This window comes from Nymphaea colorata, chromosome 7, assembly GCF_008831285.2.
Source record: "Nymphaea colorata isolate Beijing-Zhang1983 chromosome 7, ASM883128v2, whole genome shotgun sequence".
NCBI classification, from domain to species: Eukaryota; Viridiplantae; Streptophyta; class Magnoliopsida; order Nymphaeales; family Nymphaeaceae; genus Nymphaea; species Nymphaea colorata.
In genome coordinates, this window is record NC_045144.1 from 8,970,355 (window position 1) to 8,994,660 (window position 24,306).

Below are 24,306 nucleotides of genomic sequence, written 5' to 3' on the forward strand. Positions count from 1 at the left end.
ATGTCATATTTTTAAAAGTTCCAACCAATTAATGACTTTTCTTGTATGGATTTTGTAGTTTATCCTTTGTTGTGTAAAAGAGAGCCAAATAAGTATTGCATGGTTGTACAATTTAATATGATTAATAAGTTTAGGGTGGCTTGGTATCAACTTTAGTTTTCATCCACAATTTGGTGTACGATAACAAGATAATGTGGGAGAGAGGCACTAATGTCACAACTATTGTGGGCGTTCTTTGAATACATAACTTAAAATAGGTTAGAACTAGTGAATTGTAAACAAGTATGCACTGGCTCACAAATGCATGCTACCGACATGTTTACTTATGAGATGCCTGACCATGCTAACACCCCACCAACCTATCATTGGCAAAGCATAAGCCTAGCACTTCATGAATTCCTTTCTTCATTTTTTGAATTCAACCTAGTGTCTCTCAACTAGTCTAACATCACATATTGATGTCCCTTGCATTTAGTGATAAAGACTCCTCATTTTCACATCTTGATGGTTCAAAATTCTCCATATCATGAAAAAGTCACATTGTTTTCACATTTCGATGGTTCATGGCTCAAACAACTATTTTTTACATTTTGATAGACTCTTCATTTCACAATACGATAACGTGATGATTGTTCATTTTCACTCAACCAATTCAAAACAAATTCCCTTAATCCCTACCTCATGAAGTTAGGTGCCTCTGAGGTCATTGACAGAGGTTCTAGAAAGCCCAGAAAATTAGATTGAAGAACATGCATGAGTTTTGTATCTAAAGCCATCTATATGCATCCATCCTCAAAAGAAGTTACAAAACTACTTTTTTTTTGTCATTATTTCTTTTCCTTGCAATTTTTTGACAGTTAGAAGGGTTGTCTAGGGCATGAAAGATTTGTTTTATTAAGCAACTCAAGGCTTGAAACCGCAAAGATTTCCTTCTCTATACTCCATTCTTCTATAAATAACTAGTCTTTCCTAAAACTACAGGAAATATAGACACTAAGAGGAAAAAAAGTAGCTTTCCTCCAGCTTTTTCAATTAGAGGTGATCTTTTTTAAAAAGATGTATGCATATATGGTACTAGATGCATATAGATGATGCTCGCAAGATGAAGCAAACTATCAATGCATATTTCTAGTTTTTGTTTGGAATTTGTAAATTTGTTTGTACCAAAATATATGTTTGCTATTCCTTCTCCCTTTGACCTTTTTACAGCAAAAAAGTACAAAAGGATATATCATTTTCCACCATCAACATCATTTGTTCTAGCCATTTGCTATTCATAAATGAACCAATTATTTAAAGTGCAAGGAAATTTGCCAAAGTGGAGTATACAACAATAGCACTAGCAACTTGGGAACTGGTTTGGTTAAAAGCTTTAATAGCATAATTTGAGGGCACACATGATCAACTTATGAGGCTACATTGTGATAACTAGCAGTATTACATATTGCATCAAATCAATCATGTAAGTGCCCATAATACATAGAGCTTGATTACTATCTTATTTGGAAAGAAATACAAGGAGATTGTCAAACCATTTATGTACCTACAAAGTTACAAATCGTTAATATTTTTACCAAGGTGCATGGGAAGGATCTTTAATTATATATGAACCAAGTTGATTGTGGATATTTCACACATCAACTTGAAGGGAAATGTTCAGCAAAAGATATGGAAACACTTCACAAGAAAGATCTACCGAGATTTACAAATAGTATGGTTTAGGGATATTTAGTTAAACAAATCTCATGTTTCCATATTTATCTAATTTATTGTTGTGAACTATACTAGCATATCTATATATATGTTTGATTACATGTAAAATTTCAAGAAATTAATGCAAAGCAAGATTGTTTTTCTCTCTCCATTTTCTTCTTTCCTAGCAATGATACCAGTTTCCACAATGGACTACTCGATATTCTCTTCAGTACCTATATCCACAAATGATCCTACCATCCAGAAAGGCTACACACATGCTAACTGAATTTGTATTCTTGACTCGTAATAAAGAAATTAAGTCCAGGCATTAGTATGGCATGACTTCTTGTCATTCTATGACCTTTTAGTTAGTAAATCAGAAAATGGAAAAACAAGTCACAATTCTACTTGGTCTTGGGGGTTTTGTGTGGAAGGTGGTTTTTCAAGGAAACATTAAGAAAGTGAGGATTCTACTCCAAGAACCTTGCAATTAGTAAGGTTGTTTAGAATACCAAACTTTTGGATAAACTGGAAAGTGATCAAAGTGGTTTCAGTTAATACCAGAGTATATTTATTGCTTATGGAGCATTGATACGAGTCTCGAGTGGGCACTACATCTGGCTGGAACCAGGTCCATCTCCTTGTAATAAACTTTCTCAAGGACTTGTGTTGGCTGGTGTGTTTCGGTTTACTCCTATCCCTTCAAAAGTCGGCCAATTCAAGGCCAAACCAATTCATGTTGGCTTCTGTGGGTCGATACATGAATAATAATTGGAAGCACTTCTGACGGTTTCCTGAATCACAAAATTTAATTTAAATATTCAGTCATCTATTTCATGTCAATTAGCACTGTTTTCCAAGGTTCCCTAAATGAGTTGAAAGCTGATATCTGCAACATTGTCAAAACCCTTATCAAACAATCATGTAGGCAGTAAGAAGCATGGAAACATAAATAAATACCATGAAATGAATAAGAAATTAAGTGTATTTCTAGTAGTAAAATACTATGTGTATGTACATTAAACCGTGTCTCATACGCTTAGTCATGAGATGGATGTCTTTTTGCACCCACTTGTATGGTCATTTTCTTTTTTTCGTTTTTTCATGGTGCAAACCGGTGCCTTGAACTCAGATCGGCTAAAGACCGAATCACCAGGTTAGAGAGTTGATTTTTTTTCTCTAAATAGACAAAGCAGGTAAGTTTTTAGGAACTTCATGTTTGATTCTTTCGTCAACTAAAACTCGATATCATGTTTGTGATATTTGATAATCCAAAAAATAATAAACTTCAGTATTCAACCAAACATGAAAAAAAAAAAAGAAAAAGAAACATGTAATTAGTTGACGATCCGGAGATCATCCATGCCACTTGCTCATGCAACCCAAACCATAGACCAATCGCCTACTCTCTTCTTGCTCGAGCCGGTTGTGGTACACCCCTCGAGCCTCTTTACGGTTGCGAGTGTGACAAGTGTAGATGAGATTTCTTGATAAATGACATTTGGGTGTTTATAAACCTTTTCCCATTGGGGACCTTATGATGATGCGACTATCAATTAAGCACGCGTTTAGCACTACATTTGATTTGGACTAAAAATTTCCTATCGCATGGATCCGGTTTGAATTCAATATGTTACTTGATAATGGCCTAATACCTACAAATGCTTGACAGTAGCGCATTTACTTTTGATGTGTATTGATGCACAAAAATTTAGTAAGTACTTGGTTGAATGAAAGAAAAGAACAATTTCAATATTTTGATTAAGTAACAATAATATGGTTACATTTTAAATTCATTTTATTTAACTGAGCTTGTCTTTTTATAATTAGGCAGTTAAATAAAATCAAAATTTAAATGCTTTTCTTATTCTGAAATAAAACTTTTGAAATCACCTTCTTTTTCTTGAATTCATTCCCGGGGTTCAATGCACGAATTCCTCTTTTTGGAAACTTATATTTCCAGACGAACAAGAACTCCTTGCCCATCAAACACGGCCTGGTAAACTTTTTAACCGAATAATATCGCGGACAGCGAATGGTGGATGGACCCGTCTCAAACTCTCAACTGCAGCACCCATCTGGCCTGGCCTTAAAGAAGCAGGGTTGGTGCAGCGGGTGCCAGCTTTTCCGTTTCTTCATTCTCTCCCGCGAAGTTCTCCTAGGAGTCTTTCGAGTTGTCTGTTCTTCTGCTACTTCAAGGACATGGATGTTAAGACGCTGATAAAGGCGCATCCTCCTGCCACCATCTGTCGCCTCAACGTCTTACACTCACATAACGGTTCACAACTTGCATTTGGTTCGATGCGGGTGACATCTCCCATGTCTGTAGGGCAGAGAACTCGGACCCTGCGCATTTGCGCCATCTCCTCGGACAGGTGAGGGCAAGAAGCTACATTTTTAAGTTGGTCTCTTGTAGATTACCATATTCATCATTTGAATTTCGATTTTTAACTTTTGCAGATCTTCTGACTCATTTTGTGTTATAGAAATGGTGGGTTTTATTTTTATTTCTCTTTTTTTTTTGTTCTGGGGTTTTGGGCGTGTTAAGAACGCAAACCTTTATCTGTGGGGCGCTTTCTTGTTTCATTTTTTCCCTTGATCGTTTTGTTTTCTGTTGAACCGGAAAAGTGGTTGGGCAGCATTTCTCTGTATTCTTCCCGTATATGAAATGGAGTTCATCCAGCAATGCTATTTCCAGCCCATTATTTTTGTGGAATGAGTGATTGATTACTGTAGACCCGTGGTACTTTTCTATGCATTCTAAGGGGTCTTTCTCTGTCTTAAGCTTGGACTTTTCCTTGTAACAGATGGAAACCTTGAACTGTTATATTGCTGCAATGTCATTCATCAGCCTTTTTTTACCTTTTACCGTGTTGTCTGAATTATAATAATTTTCTGAATGCTGGTTTATGACGCTTGTACAATGATAGTGGAAGGAAAAGATTTGAAACTCATTACCACGAAAGTTGGGGATTTAAGTTAATGTGTACTAAATAGTGTTCTCTACGACTAATATAATGATGTGAAGCTTCGTAATGGTGGATGCTGAACTAATACCAGATTTTAACCTACATGGATAACTGTAGACTGGAGAAAAAGAAAAGGGTGGATCAGAGCGACAGCCTGACACTCGAGAGCATACGTCATTCCCTAATCAGGCAGGAAGACAGTATAATCTTCGGCCTTCTTGAAAGGGCTCAGTATTGTTATAATGCTGACACTTACGATCAGAATGTTTTTTCCATTGGCGGGTTCCAAGGTTCTCTGGTCGAGTTTATGGTCAGAGAGACAGAGAAACTTCACGCACAGGTGCTCTTTAGCAGTGTATAGGATTGTATATTTTCTATCTTTTTTCATCCTTTTCATCACTTGTTAGAATGACATTTGCGGTCTTATCCAGGTGGGGAGGTACAAAAGCCCAGATGAGCACCCGTTCTTTCCTAATGATTTGCCTGACCCTTTGTTGCCTCCCTTGCAATACCCCCAGGTAACTTTCCTAGACCTTGTGGTGAAATACACTGTTAACTTCTTGATAATCTGAATGACATTTTTCTGTTTTCTCTCTCCAAATAAGTAATTTTCTACTCAAGTTGCATTCATGAGACTTTACAAGTGCGTCACATGACTTGGTTGTTTAATCCTTCATCTATTTCCTGTTCCTGAAGCATGTTTCTACAATCTGAGTTTCGTTTTTTGGACAACATAAACTCAACCCCAAAAGTCAGAACGTGCAAGATGATTTCCCCTTTCAGTTGGGTTGCATGGCACAGGTTATGTATTGTTAATATTATTTTGAGAAAATTTTCATTGCCAATTATCAAATTATTAATATCAATCCATGAAATTGAACTTTATGGTTATGTGGTCTAACCAATTTGTGATTATCTCTGGAACAAAGTCCTTGCTTAAGGGAAAGACTTATGTACCAACTTAGCATGGATTCTGGTCCTCAGAAAATTTTTCATCTTGTTCTGCAGCGCAGATAAAATTCTTTTTGCAACAGTATAGTAACCTTTTGACCACTTGGGTGTTTAAAGTCTACTGAATTGACTCATCATCTACCCAATAACATCACATGGTTGCAAAATGGGCAATTTGTTTGCTATATAGATGATATTAGAATACCAAACCCAAACCAAGATTGAACAGAAAATGCAACTCTTAAGATGAAATCTCCATTAGTCTTCAAGCTGCTCCATGGCAGCAGCAGCAGCAACCAACATAACACAATACGTACAATTCCTAAGGGCTTAAGACCCTAACTTTAGATACAAAAAATAAATAAATAAATAAAGTACCTAATTGCCCTCACTTACAAGGGTTAAAAATAAAATAGTAATACTGGTTAAAACACATTATAATAAAGTAGACAAGAGTAGACTTTGACTAAGAAGAAACAGTTTGACTCTAGAATTTTAACACTTCCCCTCAAACTTGGTATGAGTGAGTGACATAATGCCAAGTTTGCTAACAAATTTTCTAAACTTCAATGGTGGCAAACTCTTTGTAAACATGTCAGCAACCTGGTCTTCAGTTCTTGTGTGCTTAAGAGAAATCAATCCTTCTTCATATGCTCTTCTTGTAAAGTGGCAATCAATCTCATTGTGCTTAGTTCTTCCATGAAATTATGGATTTTTGGCAATATGAATTGCACTCTTGTTGTCACAAATCGGTTTAGTCTTATCGGCCATAAGAATTCCAATCTCATTTAGCAACCATCTTATCCATATTATTTCAGCTGAGTTTGGGCCATAGCCCTATATTCAACCTCAGTCATAGATAAAGCTACTCTTTGTTTTTCTTGCTCTTTCAAGAGATTATTGACATGCCAAAGAAGATGCAAAATCCTATTGTAGATAACCGATCACTTATTGATCCACCAAAATCAGCATCACAAAAGGCTATAAGTTCTTCATAATTTGAAGAAGAAAAGAAAATTCTATAGTCCATTGTACCTCTTACATACCTTATAAATCTCAGTACAACAGCAAGATGGATTGATGTAGGACCACTCATGAATTGACTTACTACATGGGCAACATATGTTATATCAGGTCTAGAAATGGTTAGATAAATCAAGCTTCCAACAAGTTGTCTGAAAATTGTAGGATCTTCTAATTTCTTTCCTTCAAAAAGTCGCATGACATTTGCTTCCATAGGAGTTTCCACTTTTTTATTATCATCATGTAGTCTAGCTTTGGCGACAAGATCTACTGCATATTTGTGTTGGGATAGAAACAGTCCTCTTCTTGAGTAAGCAACTTCTAAACCCAAGAAATACTTTAAGAAACCAAGATCTTTTATTTCAAATTTTGGTGCAAGTATTTTCTTTGTTTCATCAATAATTCTATGATCATCTCCAGTGATAATCATATCATCAACATAGAAAAGCAATAAACATTTGCCTTTGTTTGAAGAAGATACAAACAATGCAGGGTCATGAGGGCTTTGCTTAAATCCAATTTGCTTGGCAGTTGTGCTAAACTTTTCAAACCATGCTCGTGGGGCCTGTTTTAGCCTGTACAAGGCCCTCTTTAATTTGCACACTTTGCCTTCTGAATCTTCAATACCTGGTGGAAGCTGCATATAAACTTCTTTTATATCTCCATTCAAAAATACGTTCTTTATGTTTAGTTGCCACAAATTCCAATTTTTTGCTGATGCAACTGCTAGAAGAGTTCTGATGGTAGACATATGTGCCACTGGTGCAAAAGTCTCTGAGTAATCTATTTCAAATTGCTGATTTTAATCCTTTTGTGACTAATCTTGCCTTGTAACGCTCAATTGATCCATCTGTCTTGGTCTTGATTTTGAACACCCACTTGCAACCCACGACATTTTTTCCTAGAGGAAGTTTCACCACATCCCATGCCTTCATTCGTTCTAAAGCATTCAACTCTTCTGCCATAGCTAGTTGCCATTCCTCCTTGGAAATTGCTTCCTCATAGGACTTAGGCTCATTATAAGAATGAATCAAAGCAAGATGTTTAGGTGAAAAGGAATCATAAGACACAAAACGAGGAGGAGGGAACTACGACGTACCTGGCAGAGCGAAGGGTGACAAGAAAGAGTATGAAGTAGTGAGATGTTCTCCCGAAATATGAGGTTCAGGAACTGCAATCGAGTCGGACTGGAATTGGCCCCTTCAAGTTCTTCTTCTAACCGCTCAGATTGCTCAAGAAATGGCACATGTATGAATGTTTTCCCCCTCCTTTGATATACTTGACTATTATTCTTTTCTATTTCTTTGTCATTATGATTATTCTCACTTGAATCCTCCAGCTGGCCTCCCTTTTCATCACAATTCTTTCTTGAAGGATGTATCGTTAAGAATGACAGATCTACATTTCTACATTCTCCTTGCTCTTTTTCTTGTACAAAGTATGGTTTTTGCTCATAAAATCCTGCATGTCTTGAAACTGTCATTTTCTTTCCATTTGGATCATAAAATTTGTAGAGTTTCTTATCTTCTGCTATACCCAAAAAACAACATTTTGTTGCTCTAGGTGACAATTTGTCTCTCAATTGTTTTAGTACAAGTACAAAGCATGTGCAACAAAAGACTTTTAACATGTCATAGTTTGGCTTCCGCCCATACAACTTCTCATATGGAGATATTCCTTTAACGTCCTTGATGGCATTCGATTTATTGGATATGCTGCCATACACACGTCATCTGCCCAATAAACTTTTGGAACATTAGTATCAAAGAGAAGAGATCTATTGGTTTCAAGTATATGTTTATTTCTTTCTTTCAGCCACAACATTTTGTTCGGGAGTGTAAACACAAGATTTCTGATGTAATATACCTTTCATTTGCAAATTACTTTCAAACAGTTGACTAACATACTTTCCCCCTGAATCTGAGCACAAAATTTTGATTTTAATTGCAAACTGCATTGCCACCATAACACAAAATTTCTCAAAGATGTCAAAAAGTGTATTTCTATTTTTCATAAAATAGATCCAAACAAACCTGGTACAATCATCTATAAAAGTTACAAAATATGTTGATCCCCCCTTTGACAAAATGGGAGATGGACCCCATACACGAGTGAACTAAATCAAGAGGTTTTTCTTACTCTATTTTTTGATGATAAAATGCTAAAGGGAGTTCCAAAATGTGTTTCAATCTAGATGCTGAAACATGTCCAAACCTTTGATGCCACAATATTGATTCATCATTCACTGATGTGTATACTCTACCCTTTTCTTTCCTTAGGAGACTCATACCAACTAGTCAAGATAATATAAGTCACCTTTTTTATGGCCAACTCCAATCTTCCTCCCTAACTGCTGATCTTGCACAACAAAATCCACAGGAGAGAAGATGACAATACAGTTATTTTTTGTAATTTGACCTACAGAAATTAGGTTCATGGCAAGTGAAGGAACATGATAAACATCATGAACATAAAGTTTACTCCCAGGACGAGTTGGGAGTAATCAAACCAGATTTGGCTATTGACATGGACGAACCATTTGCAGTTCTAAAGAAACCTGAACATAGTGACAATTTGTTAAAATGTCCTCAGTTGTATCATATGACGTGAGGCACCTGAATCAAGAAGCCAATTAGAATTGATACAAGATATACCTGTAAAGGAATTACCTTAAGGAGACATAGAGGAAGTGGAGGCAGCTAACCCACTATAAGCAAGGAGTTGTTGGATACTCTCAAGAATGTTGACACGTGACGTGTGATTCTTATCTCTAGTAGAAGAACTAGCAACATAGGCTTCTTTCTTCTTCTTATTCAAAACTGGGCAATTGAATTTCATATGCCTCAATTCTTTATAATAGTTACATCATACGTTATTTGTATCTTTTCTTCTATTAAGAAACCTCCCATATTCTCCTTTTCGACTATAGGTTTTAGTCACACCCAGAAGCGATTCCTCTGTACTTTTTCCTCCTAGAGACTTATTCTTTGTTTCTTCAGCCATAAGTTCGGAGACTGCTTGTACCAAAGAGGGCAAACTTTGGTGATGTAAGATTCCAGTTCTTATACCCTCAAATTCTGTCCGCAACGCCATAAAAAAATCTGACATATTGCTGGTCTTTTGCATCTGATTCCAGTTTTTTGCATTCTAAACATTCTTTACATTTAGCACATCTTAGTCTTACATTAGGTAGCATCATAGTAAGATCGTCTGAAATTTGCTTAAATTCGACAAAACATGCTTGAATGGACTCATCTCTTTGCCTTAAACTTCTCAAATCCTGTGCCAACTGCTACCTTCTTGCCCAATTTGATTGCACATGCATCAATTTGAGATATTCCCAAATATCTTTTGCATTTTTAAAGTTGATTATGCTTAGAGCTATATTAGGTTTCATAGCTCCAAGTAGCCATGGCTTCACTTTAGAGTTTACTTTTATCCCATTTGCCAAATGCTGTCTCAAAATCTTCATCATCATCTTCAGGTTTCTCTTAAAGCCATCAAGATATTCCCAATACCCAAGTCCCTTTAGGACTGCCTTCATGTATTCAGCCCAATATACATAGTTTGACCCATCTACAACAGTCACGTGTACGAGCTCCTTTCTATCTATTTATAAGATTCAGCAATCTATAGATTATGAACCAAGTTTATATCAAGAATCAGCACACAGCCAATGCAAAGATTGATATGGACAGTGTGAAGATAAATAAACTGACTATAATATCAGTAAATGGCCAACTGAGGGTATGAGATTTTCTACAATAATACTGTCTTTCAGTCTCACAACACCAAAACTGTACTTCCCAACTTCACGTTTTCTCACAGCAAACCCCAGCAACAGAACCAGTAGTGCTGATAAACCCTTAAACAGGTTGACAGCACATATCCGACCTAAGATTGATCCAAAATAGATCTGAGTTCAATGCAACTTCAGGCTGTGCAACATCAAACTGGAATATGAACAGCCACTAATGCTGATAAACTCTTAAACAGGTGGACAGCAACTCATATCCGACCCAAAGATTGACCCAAAACAGATCTGAGTTCAACACAGTTCAGGCTGTGCAACATCAAGCTGGAATACAAACAGTCACTTCCAAAAACAAAGGAAAGATCAAACATACCTTCGTTAGATCGTATGCTCAAGCTCTGATACCATATTAGAATATCAAATCCAAACAAAGATTGAACAAAAAATGCAACTCTTAAGATGAAATCTCCATTAGTCTTCAAGCTGCTCCAGGGAAGCAGTAGCAGCCAACATAACACAGTAAAAAAAAGAACCTTACAGACTACAGTTCATAAGATCTGAAACACTAACTTAATATACAGAAAAATGGATAAAGTACCTATTTGCCCTGACTTACAAGGGGTAAAATAGTAAAACAGGTTAAAACACATTATAATAAAGTAGATGAGAACAGACTTTGACTAAGAAGAAACAGTTTGACTCTAGAATTTTAACAGATGATATAAACTATTAGGCTGTATTCTTACAGGTAGTTTGTTCTGGTGACAGTAGATTCTGTATTATAGATAGGTTATCAGCAATATTGTTGCAGTACTTATTTAAGCTGGCACATTTATTTCGACACTTTCTCAATCTTGATTTCTTCTTTGATTTTGAGGGATGTGGTTGTTGTTATCTTGATATATACTCTAGGCTACCAAATTAGACTTTGAGTTTCTGCTCACCATTCTGTTTGTTGTTTATAAGGTTTTGCATCCTGTTGCTGATACAATCAATATCAATCCTAGGATATGGGATATGTATTTCAAGGATCTTCTTCCAAGGCTGGTTGAAGAGGGGGATGATGGTAATTGTGGTTCAAGTGCAGTATGTGACACAATGTGCCTTCAGGTGTGCATTTCTACTTCGTATAAAGAGCAGTGAGTGAAGAAGTCATTTTTGCTTCATGTGCTTAATTAACCTAGTTGTGACTTGTGTTGGCTCATATATATCATTGTCACAAATATTGCCATGTATCTCAAAACATCCCATTAAAAAGAGTAAAATGAGGAAAATTAAAAAAATCTGAAAAATCACTGTATTGTAAAAATTTCCAAAACAAAAGTATCATGTTTTTACCGCAATATTTTTGCAAGTCTTCTTCAGAAAAAAAAAAACATTTTTAATACATTTTTTATTGTATTGGATTTCTAACACTAATATCTATTTTGAATTCTCACTGATGTTTGTGTATCAAAATTAGTAAAAAATAGTTCAATGTTCCTAATTTGTTTTAATTTCTTTTGATGTTCTCTAGTTTCTTCAGTTCTTGGGACTTTCCCAAGAGAAACAAACTTTCTCATTAATGGTCTAGAAAGACCTAAATAATAAAAGCCCGGAGAATAATATTTGTGGCAATGGTACGTAAATATTCAACCATACACATTTTTCTTGCATTAACGCACCAATGTTGCATTTATGACTTTTGTGAGACCCAGGGTATTGCAAGAATATGCACATCATTTAAGTTAATTTAGTCCTGCATCATTACTTGTACAGGTTGTGACAGGCACAACTTATTTAGATGAGGTAAGAAATTTTTGGAAGTGGAGTTTAATGTTGTTCCTTACTTTCAAGATGTAGTACTTGGGTAAGTAAAACAATCATAGATGCTGCAATAAACATTTCACATGCATGAACAGCCTTCAGAGTTGCAAGAATCAAGAAGAATATTCAACACTCGAGCTATAAAGACTGTAACATCAGGAAACATGGAGCACAGATCCAATGGTGCAGAAGTAAAAGCCAAAAGATTACTCAATTAGTGGGTGAAAAATTGTTTATTGAATAAAAGTAACGAACAATTACATTAGGTTCTCGCTGCAAAATTTGAAATGTACAAGATAAAATTCCAAACTATATGTGTAAACCCATAGCTTCCCCAATGGTGCAGAAGCAAAAGCCAAAAGATTGCTCAATTAGCGGGTGAAAAATTGTTCATTGAATAAAAGTAACAACCAATTGCATTAGGTTCTCACTGCGAAATTTGAAATGTACAAGATAAAATTCCAAACTATATGCATAAGCCCATAGCTTCCTCTCTCTCTCTCTCTCTCTCTCTTCTTGTGGGTGCTAGAGAGTTTGAAAGCATCAAAACTTAAACAGTAAGCCTTCCAACACAATTTTCTTCTCTCTGACAGCCTAATCAATCAGTTCTCTGAAGAGATTTCTTCTTTACAAAATGACCAAGGTAGCTCTTCGTAGTTACTCCTACACTAGAGTACCCCAAATTCTTTTCCAAACATGTATAAAAACAATTTATATTTCTTGGTTTAAGAATTTGTTGGCAATATGAATTTCTAAGAAATATATGATACAACATAGAATGAATGCCTCTTAAAAAATTGCAACAATTATACTGATTAGTGTCAAAGAATTTATGACCAGCTTTATACTATAGTTCACGTAGTAAGAAATTAGTGTCAACAAATTTCATGAACAGGGTGGTAAGCATCCACACTGTTAAGCAAAAATGAATTTGTTTAAAAGGCAGAGGTACTTGCTAAAAGCCTTACAAAAATCCTTTTGTAGTTTTGTTACATTATGATGACCTTGTCCAAATCATCTCATGGTTTGTACTATTGAAAGCAATTCTACGTCCAAAGTTTTTCAAGTTAGGTATCATGTGATATGTAAACGAGCATTGGATTCCTTGAAAAACTTTTGTATGGTAGAAAAAAACTCTAAACATTTCTCTTAGTTGCCTTTTTGCCATTAAAAACGAATGCTATGTTAAAAATTTTGCTTACTTTTTAACCCACTTAGCCCCTTTCTGAAAAAATTTCACCACGTACCATATTTCAGTCTTAAAAATGTTTGTAACAACAATGGCCTGCACTTCAGTGCAAGAATGTAATACACAAAACCAAAAAAAGATAAAAACACAAAAACACAATAAGTTTATTTCACGTTTTTTTAAATGTCTTTTTTGCACTTTTTTTTCGGTTTCTTCTTGTTTTAGGTTAATATTGCATTTTTCTGAAAAAACACAGTATATGTGGCTATGTTTTCATGTTGATCTGGATTTTGGGAGGCATACAGTTTTTGGATGCAAATGTTTGTTCTAACGAATATGAATAAATGATACACATTTCTTGGAGAACATTCATTGTGGTTTTTTTCTTTTGGCTGCTTAGAAACTCAAAGGCTGTAGATGCTAATTTTTAAAAACAACCAATTATATGTCTCAAGAAATGTATCCTTTGTTCATAATGAAAATGGTTCTCATGAAAATAACTCTTGGAGTGATGATTACATTTTTCTTTTTGATCCATTGCTGGTGAATGGTGATGATGATAATTCACATAAAAATAATAGCTTGGAAAATAATCTTAATGGTTATGTTTTTACTAAAGATGAGGATTGATGAACGTTCTAGAGATATTGAAACTTATAATAGAGCTATAAGGAAAATGTTTACTAGAAACTCAGATTGAATTTGGAAGAATGGAATTCCAGCCTTAAAAGATGTACAAAGACACTGAGACCTCAAAGGTTTGTCTCTTAATATTTGTTTTCTTCTAAACATAGAACTTGTCCTTTTGCTATCAACTCGCACTATGAACCCAGTAGTTACCATGGAATCAAACTTCATATCATTGCAATGAGGTTTTGAATTGAGTTTCATTCTTTGGAGAAAAATGAAACTTAGGAGATTTAATCTGTTTTCAAGGTAAGAAAACTATCAGGTGTAGATATTTTTGAGGTCACAAAACTGATAGGGATTAATCTTTTGAAGGATACAGGCTGCGTGTGCGCCAACCAACTACGGTAGCACACCCACACCCTCACCCGCATCGGTGCGGGTGTGGGTGCAGCCCGACACGGTGTCAAATGAGTTTTGGCTGTTCTGAAAAATGTTTTGGCCAAGTTTTCATTGATATATCGATTCAAGGTAACCTTGATAAAAAAAAGTTTAAAAATATAGAGAAATAAAATTACTTATGTAACAAACAACATATATATATATATATATATATATATATATATATATATATTTACATGCTCTTGCCACAGCCGCACCCAATTTTTTTGGGAACTTGCTGCATCCCATACTGGCACCCACACTAGCACCCGCACCCTGCACCCATGTGACATAGGATACAAGCCAAATCATTGCTAAAGGCCATTGACGAGAATTTGCAATTGACTAGAATGAAGTCTCTTTTGTTGCTTCAAATCACAATAGCAGGAACTTTGGTTTCAATGTTAGTGTAGAAACACGAACAAGAAGAGGAAGAGAAACAACGATCACGATGTAACGTGGAAAAACCCTCAACAAGAGGAAAAAAACCACGAATGAGGAGGAGCCGGTGCCCACTAGCCGCCAGACTCTCTCTCTCCTTTGTCTTTCATTCACTCCATAAGGATTAGGGTTACACAACTTAAATAATGCCCAACAAGGGCTACAAGTTGGATCGGATACGGATCCGGACCCGGTCCCGAGACCCATCTAACATACTTCAACACTCCCCCTCAAGTTGGGCATACATATCAAACATGCCCAACTTGGATACATTTCTCTCAAATGAGGTCGAAGATAAAGCCTTCGTCAGAACATCAGCCGTTTGGTCTTCAGATCTCATGTAAGGAAGTATAAGTTCTTTAGCATCAATTCTCTCTCGAATGAAATGTCGGTCAATCTCAACATGCTTTGTTCTGTCATGAAGCACAGGGTTGTTGGCCAAGTTAATTGCAGACTTGTTATCGCAATACATCTTCATTGGTTCTTCAACTTTTATACCAATATCAGTCAACAGTACTTTCAGCCACAAAAGCTCAGAAACTCCCATAGCAACAGCTCTGTATTCTGCTTCAGCACTGGAACGCGAACAAACATCTTGCCTTTTACTTCTCCACACTATGAGATTCCCTCCCAAATAAATACAATAGCCAGAGGTGGACCTCCTAGTGTCAATACAGCCTGCCCAGTCTGCATCTGAATAACCTTCAATCCCAAGAGTGTCTTGCTTGACATATAAGAGACCTTTGCCAGGATTCCTCTTCAAGTAGCACAAGATCCTGTCAACAGCCTTCAAGTGGGCATCCGTGGGAGCATGCATGAACTGGCTCATCACATTCACAGCAAAGGTAATATCAGGTCTAGTGAGAGTAAGGTAAATTAACTTCCCTACAAGACATTGATATCTTCTTTTTGCCTCTTCACAGAGTGGCTCCCCGTCTCTCAGACTTAGCTTATGGCCAGCATCTAGAGGAGTAGAAGCTGGTCTACACCCTAGTTTCCCAGTCTCCTTTAACAAATCTAGAGTGTACTTCCGTTGATTTAGCACAAGGCTAGTCCCAGACCTAGCAATTTCTATGCCAAGGAAGTATTTCAACTTACCAAGGTCCTTAAGATCAAACTCGATCGCCAACAGTTTCTTTAACTTCATTATTTCATCTTCATCATCACCTGTGACAATCATATCATCAACATATACCAACAGAATAGTAACCTTTTGCTTATTTCTCTTCACAAAAAGTGTATGATCTCCATTCCCTTGATGGTATCCACATTGTCTCATGACAAGTCTGAGTCGTTCAAACCATGCTCGAGGAGATTGCTTGAGCCCATATAAAGCCTTCCTTAGCTTGCAACATTTTCCAGGTTCCTCATATCCTGGAGGCATACACATATATACTTCCTCTTCAAGGTCTCCATTGAGAAATGCGTTCTTGACATCAAGTTGGTACATCTTCCACTCCTTCATCACAGCTAAAGAGATAATGACTCTGACCGTCTTCATCTTCGCAACAGGAGCAAAGGTCTCCAAATAATCAATCCCATATTTCTGACTAAACCCCTTGGCCACAAGACGAGCTTTGTATCTTTCAACACTCCCATCTGGTTTGTACTTGATGGTGTAGACCCACTTAGATCCAACCAAGTGAGCCGCCTCAGGAATCTTTACAACTTCCCATGTCATGTTTCTTCGCAAGGCTTCCATCTCTTCTTGCATAGCATAGGTCCACTTAGGATCACTCTGAGCCTCAGCAACATTCCTGGGAATCATAGTCAAAGAAAGAGAAGATACAAAGCATTTGTAGTCCTTGCTCAGTCTAGAATATGAAACAAAGTTACCAATAGGATGTTGAGTACATGACCTGACACCCTTTCGCAGGGCGATGGGAAGCTCTTCACTAGCAGCAACAGTCTGAATCTCTTCTTCAACAGGTTGCTTCTGCGCACGACTTGGGTCATCCAGGGAAGGACTAATTGGATTGGGAGTAGAATTCTCACCACCTGTCATCTCATCTGTACAAACTCTTCGCCTAGAGTAAACTTGCCCAAATAAACGATTGCACTTCTCTTCTGCCTCAGTGGAACACTCTCCATTTTTCTCCTGTTCATGCACCTCACTAGATGGACCCTGTTCATGCACCTCACTAGATGGACCATTTTTCTCTTGTTCATGCACCTCACTAGATGGACCAACGGAGTCACGCCTGTAGTCCAAAAAATCTGTAAACTGAATTTCCTGACTCGGAGAATACTCTTCCCGTGACATAGAGTACTCCCCCTGAAGAGGATTCTCACCAAAATAGGAAACATGTTCAAGGAAAGTGACATCTTTGGTAACATAGGCCCGACCAGTGGAAGGGTCTCGACACTTGTACCCTTTTTGAGTGGGAGAATACCCTAAAAAAATGCCCTTAATAGATCTTGGATCAAGCTTTTTAATGTGAGGACTATGGTTGTGAATAAAGCAAACACAACCAAAAACTCTGAGTGGAAGAGAGAAAGGTTCACGAGTCCCCGGTAACAGAGAGTGAGGCGTCTTTCCATTCAACACGCGACTAGGCAACCGGTTTATAAGATACGCACTGGTCAACACAGCATCCCCCCAATACTTTTTTGGAACATGACGTTGAAAAAGAAGAGCCCGAGTCATATTCAATAACTGACGATTTTTTCGTTCAGCAACTCCATTTTGAGGAGGGGTATAACTACAGGAAGTCTCATGAACAATTCCCTTTTTTCGAAAGAAGCTATCAACAGACTGGCACATATACTCTCGAGCATTGTCAGATCGAAATGTCTTAACAGATGCTCCATATTGAGTTTCCACATAGGCAATGAAAGTCTCTATGACAGTAGGAACTTCACTACGGTCTTTTAGCAAGTAGACAATAGTGTTACGAGAATAATCATCTATAAAGGTGATAAAATATTGAAAACCATGACAAGAAGGAATCCCTGCAGGCCCCCAAACATCAGAATGAATCATGGCAAATACCTCATTAGACCGATGGCTAGACAATGGGTACGAAGCCCTAACATGTTTGGCCAGGTGACAGACATCACAAGACACCATAGTCATATCTAACCTGGAACATATATCAGGAAACAACTGTCTAAGAAGGCCAAAAGGCAAGTGTCCAAGGCGCTCATGCCACCGTAGAAGCAACTGAAGGGAGTCCTCTCTATTCTTCGTGGCTTGGCTGACTGCCGTCATGAGAGCCTGAGCAGCACGCATAGGTAAACGATAGAGCCCGTCAGAAGCTAGGCCAATCCCAATCCTCTTCCCTGTCACTAAGTCCTGCATAACACAGCGATCAGCGGAAAATATAAGTTCGCAATTTAACTCCTTCGTGATCTTGCTAACCGACAAGAGATTCAAGGGAATATGAGGAACATGTAGAGCATTGTGGACTAAGAACTTGTTCAAAAGTGGGAGACTCCCTTTTCCAGCCACAGAGATAGATGAACCATCGGCAAGGGAAACACGATCCTTTCCTGATGAAAGCTTATACCCATGAAAGACCTTAGGATCGCCGGTCATGTGGTGAGTAGCGCCACTATCAATGATCCACTCTCCCATACGGCAATCCGCCATAACGTCTATAGATGAAGAAGCTGCCATAATCACAGATAGTCCAACAGGAGGCAACAAGAGAGGCACCGATGACAACAGAGAGCACCAACGGGCAGTAATATCTGGATTCCCAATCAGCCCCAAGAGTGAACAGAATGTCGATTGGGGGAAACGATCGTCGGAGCGCTGGCAGACGTTGAGGCAATCCTCAAGTTACGCTCCTCTCCTCCTTTACGTCCTCTACCAAGTCACGGACCAGCCACCTCTTCTTGCACGGTGGGCGCCAAACAAAAACAAGAAGATGGAATCAAAGATCAACCAAGCAATATATTGCAGGTAAGAGGCGGATGCACTTCACCGGATTTGCAAAAGACCCCTAGGAAGTGACATGAATAGGGGGAGGCAAGCTTAGGAAGCGCCTAAGCACGCATATCTTCTTTCTTCTTCGGGAAGCAAGACTACGGCGCAAAAGGCAGTGGCGCAAGGGACAACGGTGACGGTCAACAACACAAGAGCGACGGCGCAAGAGCGACGCCGCAAGAGTGGCTGCGATGGCGATGGCGCAAAGAGTGACACCGGCGGCGGCGGAAACAGCGACAGTGGTATTGGGTACACCGGCGACGGTGGCTGCTGCAGCAACGGTGGCGGCAGCGGCGGTGGCTGCTGCAGCAACGGCGGCGGCGGCAGCGGCGGTGGCGGCGGCGGCAGCGGCGGCGGCGGCAGTGGCAGCAGCGGCGGCGGCGGCGGCGGTAGTGGCAGCGGCAGCGGCGGCGGTGACTGCAGTGGTGGCGATGGTAGCGGTGAGAGATATTAGGGTTGGAACTGCACAAACCCTAAAAATTTCCCAAACTCGTCGGCTCTGATACCATGTAGAAACACGAACAAGAAGAGGAAGAGAAACAACGATCACGATGTAACGTGGAAAAACCCTCAACAAGAGGAAAAAAACCACGAATGAGGAGGAGCCGGTGCCCACTAGCCGCCAGACTCTCTCTCTCCTTTGTCTTTCATTCACTCCATAAGGATTAGGGTTACACAACTTAAATAATGCCCAACAAGGGCTACAAGTTGGATCGGATACGGATCCGGACCCGGTCCCGAGACCCATCTAACATACTTCAACAGTTAGAAATGCTTTCCAAATGGTAATTATAAATGAAATGGTGTTTATCGTTCTCCTTTTGAGTAGCCATTCAGAAGCAAAAATCTCTTAGATTAGAGAGGGCTTTGTATAGGTTCAACCAAGCTCCTAAAGCTTGGTATGATTGCTTTAGCAAAGTGACGCTTGATGGTTTTTCAGACTTTGTTTCACTGACACTATTCTTTTCACAAAGCACGCTAATTCCAGTACTGTTATCCTTCTATTATATGTTGACCATATGATGGTTATAGGAAATGACAAACTGTTATCAAAGAAGTTATTAAAAAGGCATTCAAGTTGCCAGATTTAGGATCCTTATCATATTTTCTTCGAGTTGCTTATGGTTGTTCTTTGTGTGTGTGTGTGTGTGTATATATATATGTGTATGTGCGTGTGTGTGTATATGCATGTATGTTTGTGTGTATGTATGTGGGTTAACATGCTTCAACTTCTGCCCGTATACAGGCAGATGCATTGCTGGACACAACAAAATTTCAGTTTCCAAGGAATGATATTGTCATCTTCTCCATTAGATTTAATTGCTTATTTTGATGATGATTAGGGAGGTGAGCGAACTAATCATCACACTAACACTGTTTTTTCGTGTTTTTCTAGGATCATTGCCTATTTTAGAGAGATGTAAGAAACAACAGATTTTTTTTTTTGTTGTGATATAAGTATAACAACTCGATTATGGGAGTTGTTTGGACTTTGATCTTCTTCAGCTCATGCAGGTGCACGTTGAAGTATCTTCAAAACTTCCTTGTGATAACAATAGTGCAATCTATATTGCTAACAACCATGGTTCATGAAAGAACCATGCATATTGATGTCACTATGTTTGAAAATAATGTTTAAGAAAAATCGGTCAGCCTACCATTTATATCATCTGGATTTTCAGTTGTCAGACTTCTTCAACGAGGAGTTAGCTTCTCATCATTTTTGTCTTAGTGACCTTCGGATATCATACGTTAAGTTTGAGGCAAGGGGTTAAAAGTGTACTCTCTACTTCGTTATTATATAATGTACTGATGTGCATGCATATGTTTGAGTCATATAGTCGTTGTATATGTAGTTCACCTATACTATCTATATAATTTCTACATATGTATACATTTGTATCCGTTCCTGTAATTTTTTATCTCTTTTTCTTTATTCGATTTTTTTGCCTTTTATTTCATCATATCAAATTTTGTATCTGACCTAGCCATTCGCTAGCCGCGTAGCCCTATTCGCTAGATTTCTAGCTGTCCGAGCTTCCTTGAAGCTCTAGCTCCCTGGTTCTTCTTGCTATATATGTAGGAGTTAAACCCTATCATGTAGTGTAGCTTGTGAAACCTAGTAATTATGCTCTAATAAAGTTTCTTCATCAGATCCATCTTGTGAGTTGTAAGGTGTTTTTGCACTTTGAAAAGCGTCGTGACTTTGTGCCTTAAGTTCTTGAGAACCTTACACATCGAGAGAGAGAGTAAGAGAGAGTTGTATTCCCAACTTTGGAGTCTACTTCCTCATCGAAGGAAGAGGAAGATATATATATATATATATATATATATATATATATATATATATATATATATATTTATATATATGCACATACATAGAAATGTTTAGAGTTTCTGGTAATCTTTCCACAAATCTAACACTGTGAATGCATTTATAATGGTTTATCTGCTAAGAATATATACTTGAACTATTTTTTATGGTAAAGAATTGTGACGTCTTACAATATCTTTATAAAAATATTACAAAAATATATATCTGCATGGAAATTTAGTGTAACAGGCATTGACTGTAACAAAATCAATCATGTATATCACACCCCTATACTTACTTTCTTGAGTAAATAGACAAATATGATGAATATCAGTTCATCCTTAGTTGTCGTCTCAGTAATAGTGTGTAGATATGTGCCTGTTTAAGCTTATGTTAGTACATCTGTGGATAAATACTAGTCTGAGCATTGGAGAGCCTAGGTGTTGCACATTTGCTAGCAAAAGGAGTTTCTTCCCTGATTTCAATTAAGAGCAGTCGCTGATTTTATTCTAGGGAAAATTCCCCATTTGGATCTCCTGGAATTTTAAAATTTCTTTCGTTGGCAAACACTGCAGGTAAAATATATAATTGCATTAAGACTGAGTGACTAGAGAATATATGACCTGGAGAAAGCTGATTTATTGTTAGTGATAAAGTCATTTTTCAAAATAGGCAGTTTCTTTTAATGTTCTTTTGGCATTTTATCCTCATTTAATTTTAAAAACTGCGAATATTAGTCACTTTGATACTAAGCTAGGACATGAAAAACCACTCTCTGCCTGTGGATGCTGCTAGGATCTTGTGATGCCTTGGTAACGGCTAATTCTTTTGTCATTGCAGTACTGTATTTGAAACTTTTCAGCACAATTGTTTTTGTCTGAGTAGATAGATCCTACTCAAGATACCTGAAGGACCGTAGTTTGAGGTACATGGGCTTTCTCCTTTCTGGGTAGAAGTTAAGGAGTGGAGGTGCAAGAACGAAGTTCTGAACCTTGACTAGCTTGCAAATAGTACTTTCTTGTTCATGGGTGCAGTTTTGTTTTCAACCAATCAGTGTTCATGTGCAAGCATTCGATGGTGATATTTACAGATCCCGGTTGAAAGGATTTGAAATTCAACAAAAACGACAGAAAGTTTCCTATCATTTTGGCGCATTCCATGAAGATGACTGAGATGAAAACTATGTCCAAATTTATTTGTTATTAATAAAAGAGCAATCAATTCACAGCATCTTCATGCATTTTCAAAACTCTTCGCTCTTATCCATTCTTATGGCATCTTCATGTATTTTCATACTCTTTAATGTAATCTATTCTCTTACTATTCTCCTGCAGGCACTCTCTAAGAGAATCCACTATGGAAAATTTGTAGCGGAAGCGAAGTTCCAGCAGTCACCAGCTGTTTACAAGGCTGCTATCCAGGCTAAAGTATGTTTTTTTCCTTATTCTTCAACACATGGAATGCTTTTCATTCCTTCAATGCGCTTCTTGTTTGTGACAGGACAGGGCTCAACTTATGCATTTGCTGACATATGAGGCTGTTGAAGCAGCAGTCAAAAAGCGAGTAGAAATGAAAGCCAAGATTTATGGTCAGGAAGTGAACTTGAATGGTTCAGCAGTAGATTCAAGTGGACAAGAAGTAGATGAAGATAACTTGAGCATCCAACCTAAAATTCATGAATCGAACTACAAGATCCAACCAAGCCTCGTTGCTGATCTGTATAGTGACTGGATTATGCCACTGACAAAGTTTGTTCAGGTGGAGTATTTGCTCAGGAGATTGGATTGAGAAGCAGCGTGGATTTCTAATCATGGATCCAAATGAGTTGTTTGCCTGAGAGCATAACCTGTACTAGTGGAATCTCAGTGCTGCCACATGAAATGCAGAAATTTCTCAAGTGATTTTTTTGTTCTGATCACTCTTTCCAGTTCCGTTGTGGAGGATTAATACATTTCATCATCAGTGGAATAGCGGAATACAAGAAATTTCAGTGGTCTATTTGTTAGTGGTCAAAAAATTTATTTGGCTGTTCACATGTGTAATTTGGATTTGCAACGTCTTATTTTATATCTCCAAAGAAACAAGTTTTTTCCTACGACTGCATTTTGATGTGGGTTGGAAGTATGAATTAAAAAAGTTTATTTGTTGGTGCTTTCTGAAGAAACTTCATTCATACGGGAGTGCTCAATCCAAAGAACCATCGCTAATGCTAAGTGCTTATGAGGCTATAGCCTAACAATTCAATGTTAACCTTTGATTTTTTGCATGGAAAATTGCAAATACCATTAATGCGCCACCTAGACCTGGGCGTTGTGCTTGCTCGACCGATGTTCGAAACCGAGCTTGGGCCCGAAACTCGAGCCCTGGCTCGGCCCAGTTACAATAAAAAAAATATTCTTTTTAATTCTAAAATAAATTTATAATAAAATATAACCAGGTTTTTGCTGGGGCATCCATAGCGACTCGATACATTACCGGGTCAGGTACCCGGCTCAATGCCCAGGTTTAGGGCCACCTATATGGCCCGTTAAATATTTGAATCCCCAATTTCAACAGTCTCGGCAGATTCTTGGCAACTATGTTTTCTGGTGGAAATTCATAAGGCCTTGTTTGATAAGTAGGTAAAAATTTTTATTGCGATTTGACTTGCTTTTTTTTCTTATTTTTATGTAAAGGTTCTTTGGTTCTTTCCTCTTTCAAGAGGGAAAAACTTTTTATGAACTCAACCACCTCTTCCCCTAGTTCCCAAGCTCGACCATAACTTTTTGGCACCCCTCTTAACTTCTTCTCGTTGTCCATGAACTCCTTAACTCTCACCGTCTCCCTAAGATTCGGTTGACCTAGACCTAGCCCGAGTCCACCAAGTCAACCCCTAGCCTACCCCAACTCATCATAACTCACACACCTATACCGAGTTAGCCCAGACCACACTCATTTCCCCACTAAGCTCCTGCCTTCCCTCCGAGCTTAGCCCCCTTACCTTGGAGTCCCGTAGCTAGGTTCTCTCCAAGGGTCCAGTCTATGTGGGCGCTCTTCTTCCTAGCGCCGAACCTCTGCTTACATCTTCCATATCCCCATCTAGGCAGGTCGTCAGCCCTTCGCTCTCACCTTCATCGTCGGCCAGGTGGGCTGGCTTCCTCCAGCATCGCTACTTCCCTTGGCCAG

The 24,306-nt window shown here is 38.1% G+C and overlaps 1 protein-coding gene across 1 annotated transcript; it reads left to right on the plus strand.

Annotated features, from left to right (window-relative positions):
- The first annotated feature begins 3,728 nt into the window (after positions 1 to 3,728).
- On the plus strand, positions 3,729 to 23,236 carry LOC116256968 (chorismate mutase 1, chloroplastic-like). Its single transcript, XM_031633524.2, has 6 exons — positions 3,729 to 4,070; positions 4,782 to 5,004; positions 5,096 to 5,182; positions 11,359 to 11,502; positions 22,476 to 22,568; positions 22,642 to 23,236. The coding sequence occupies exons 1-6, from the start codon at positions 3,898 to 3,900 to the stop codon at positions 22,927 to 22,929; spliced, it is 1,008 nt and encodes a 335-aa protein (XP_031489384.1). The 5' UTR covers positions 3,729 to 3,897; the 3' UTR covers positions 22,930 to 23,236.
- The last annotated feature ends 1,070 nt before the right edge of the window (positions 23,237 to 24,306 follow it).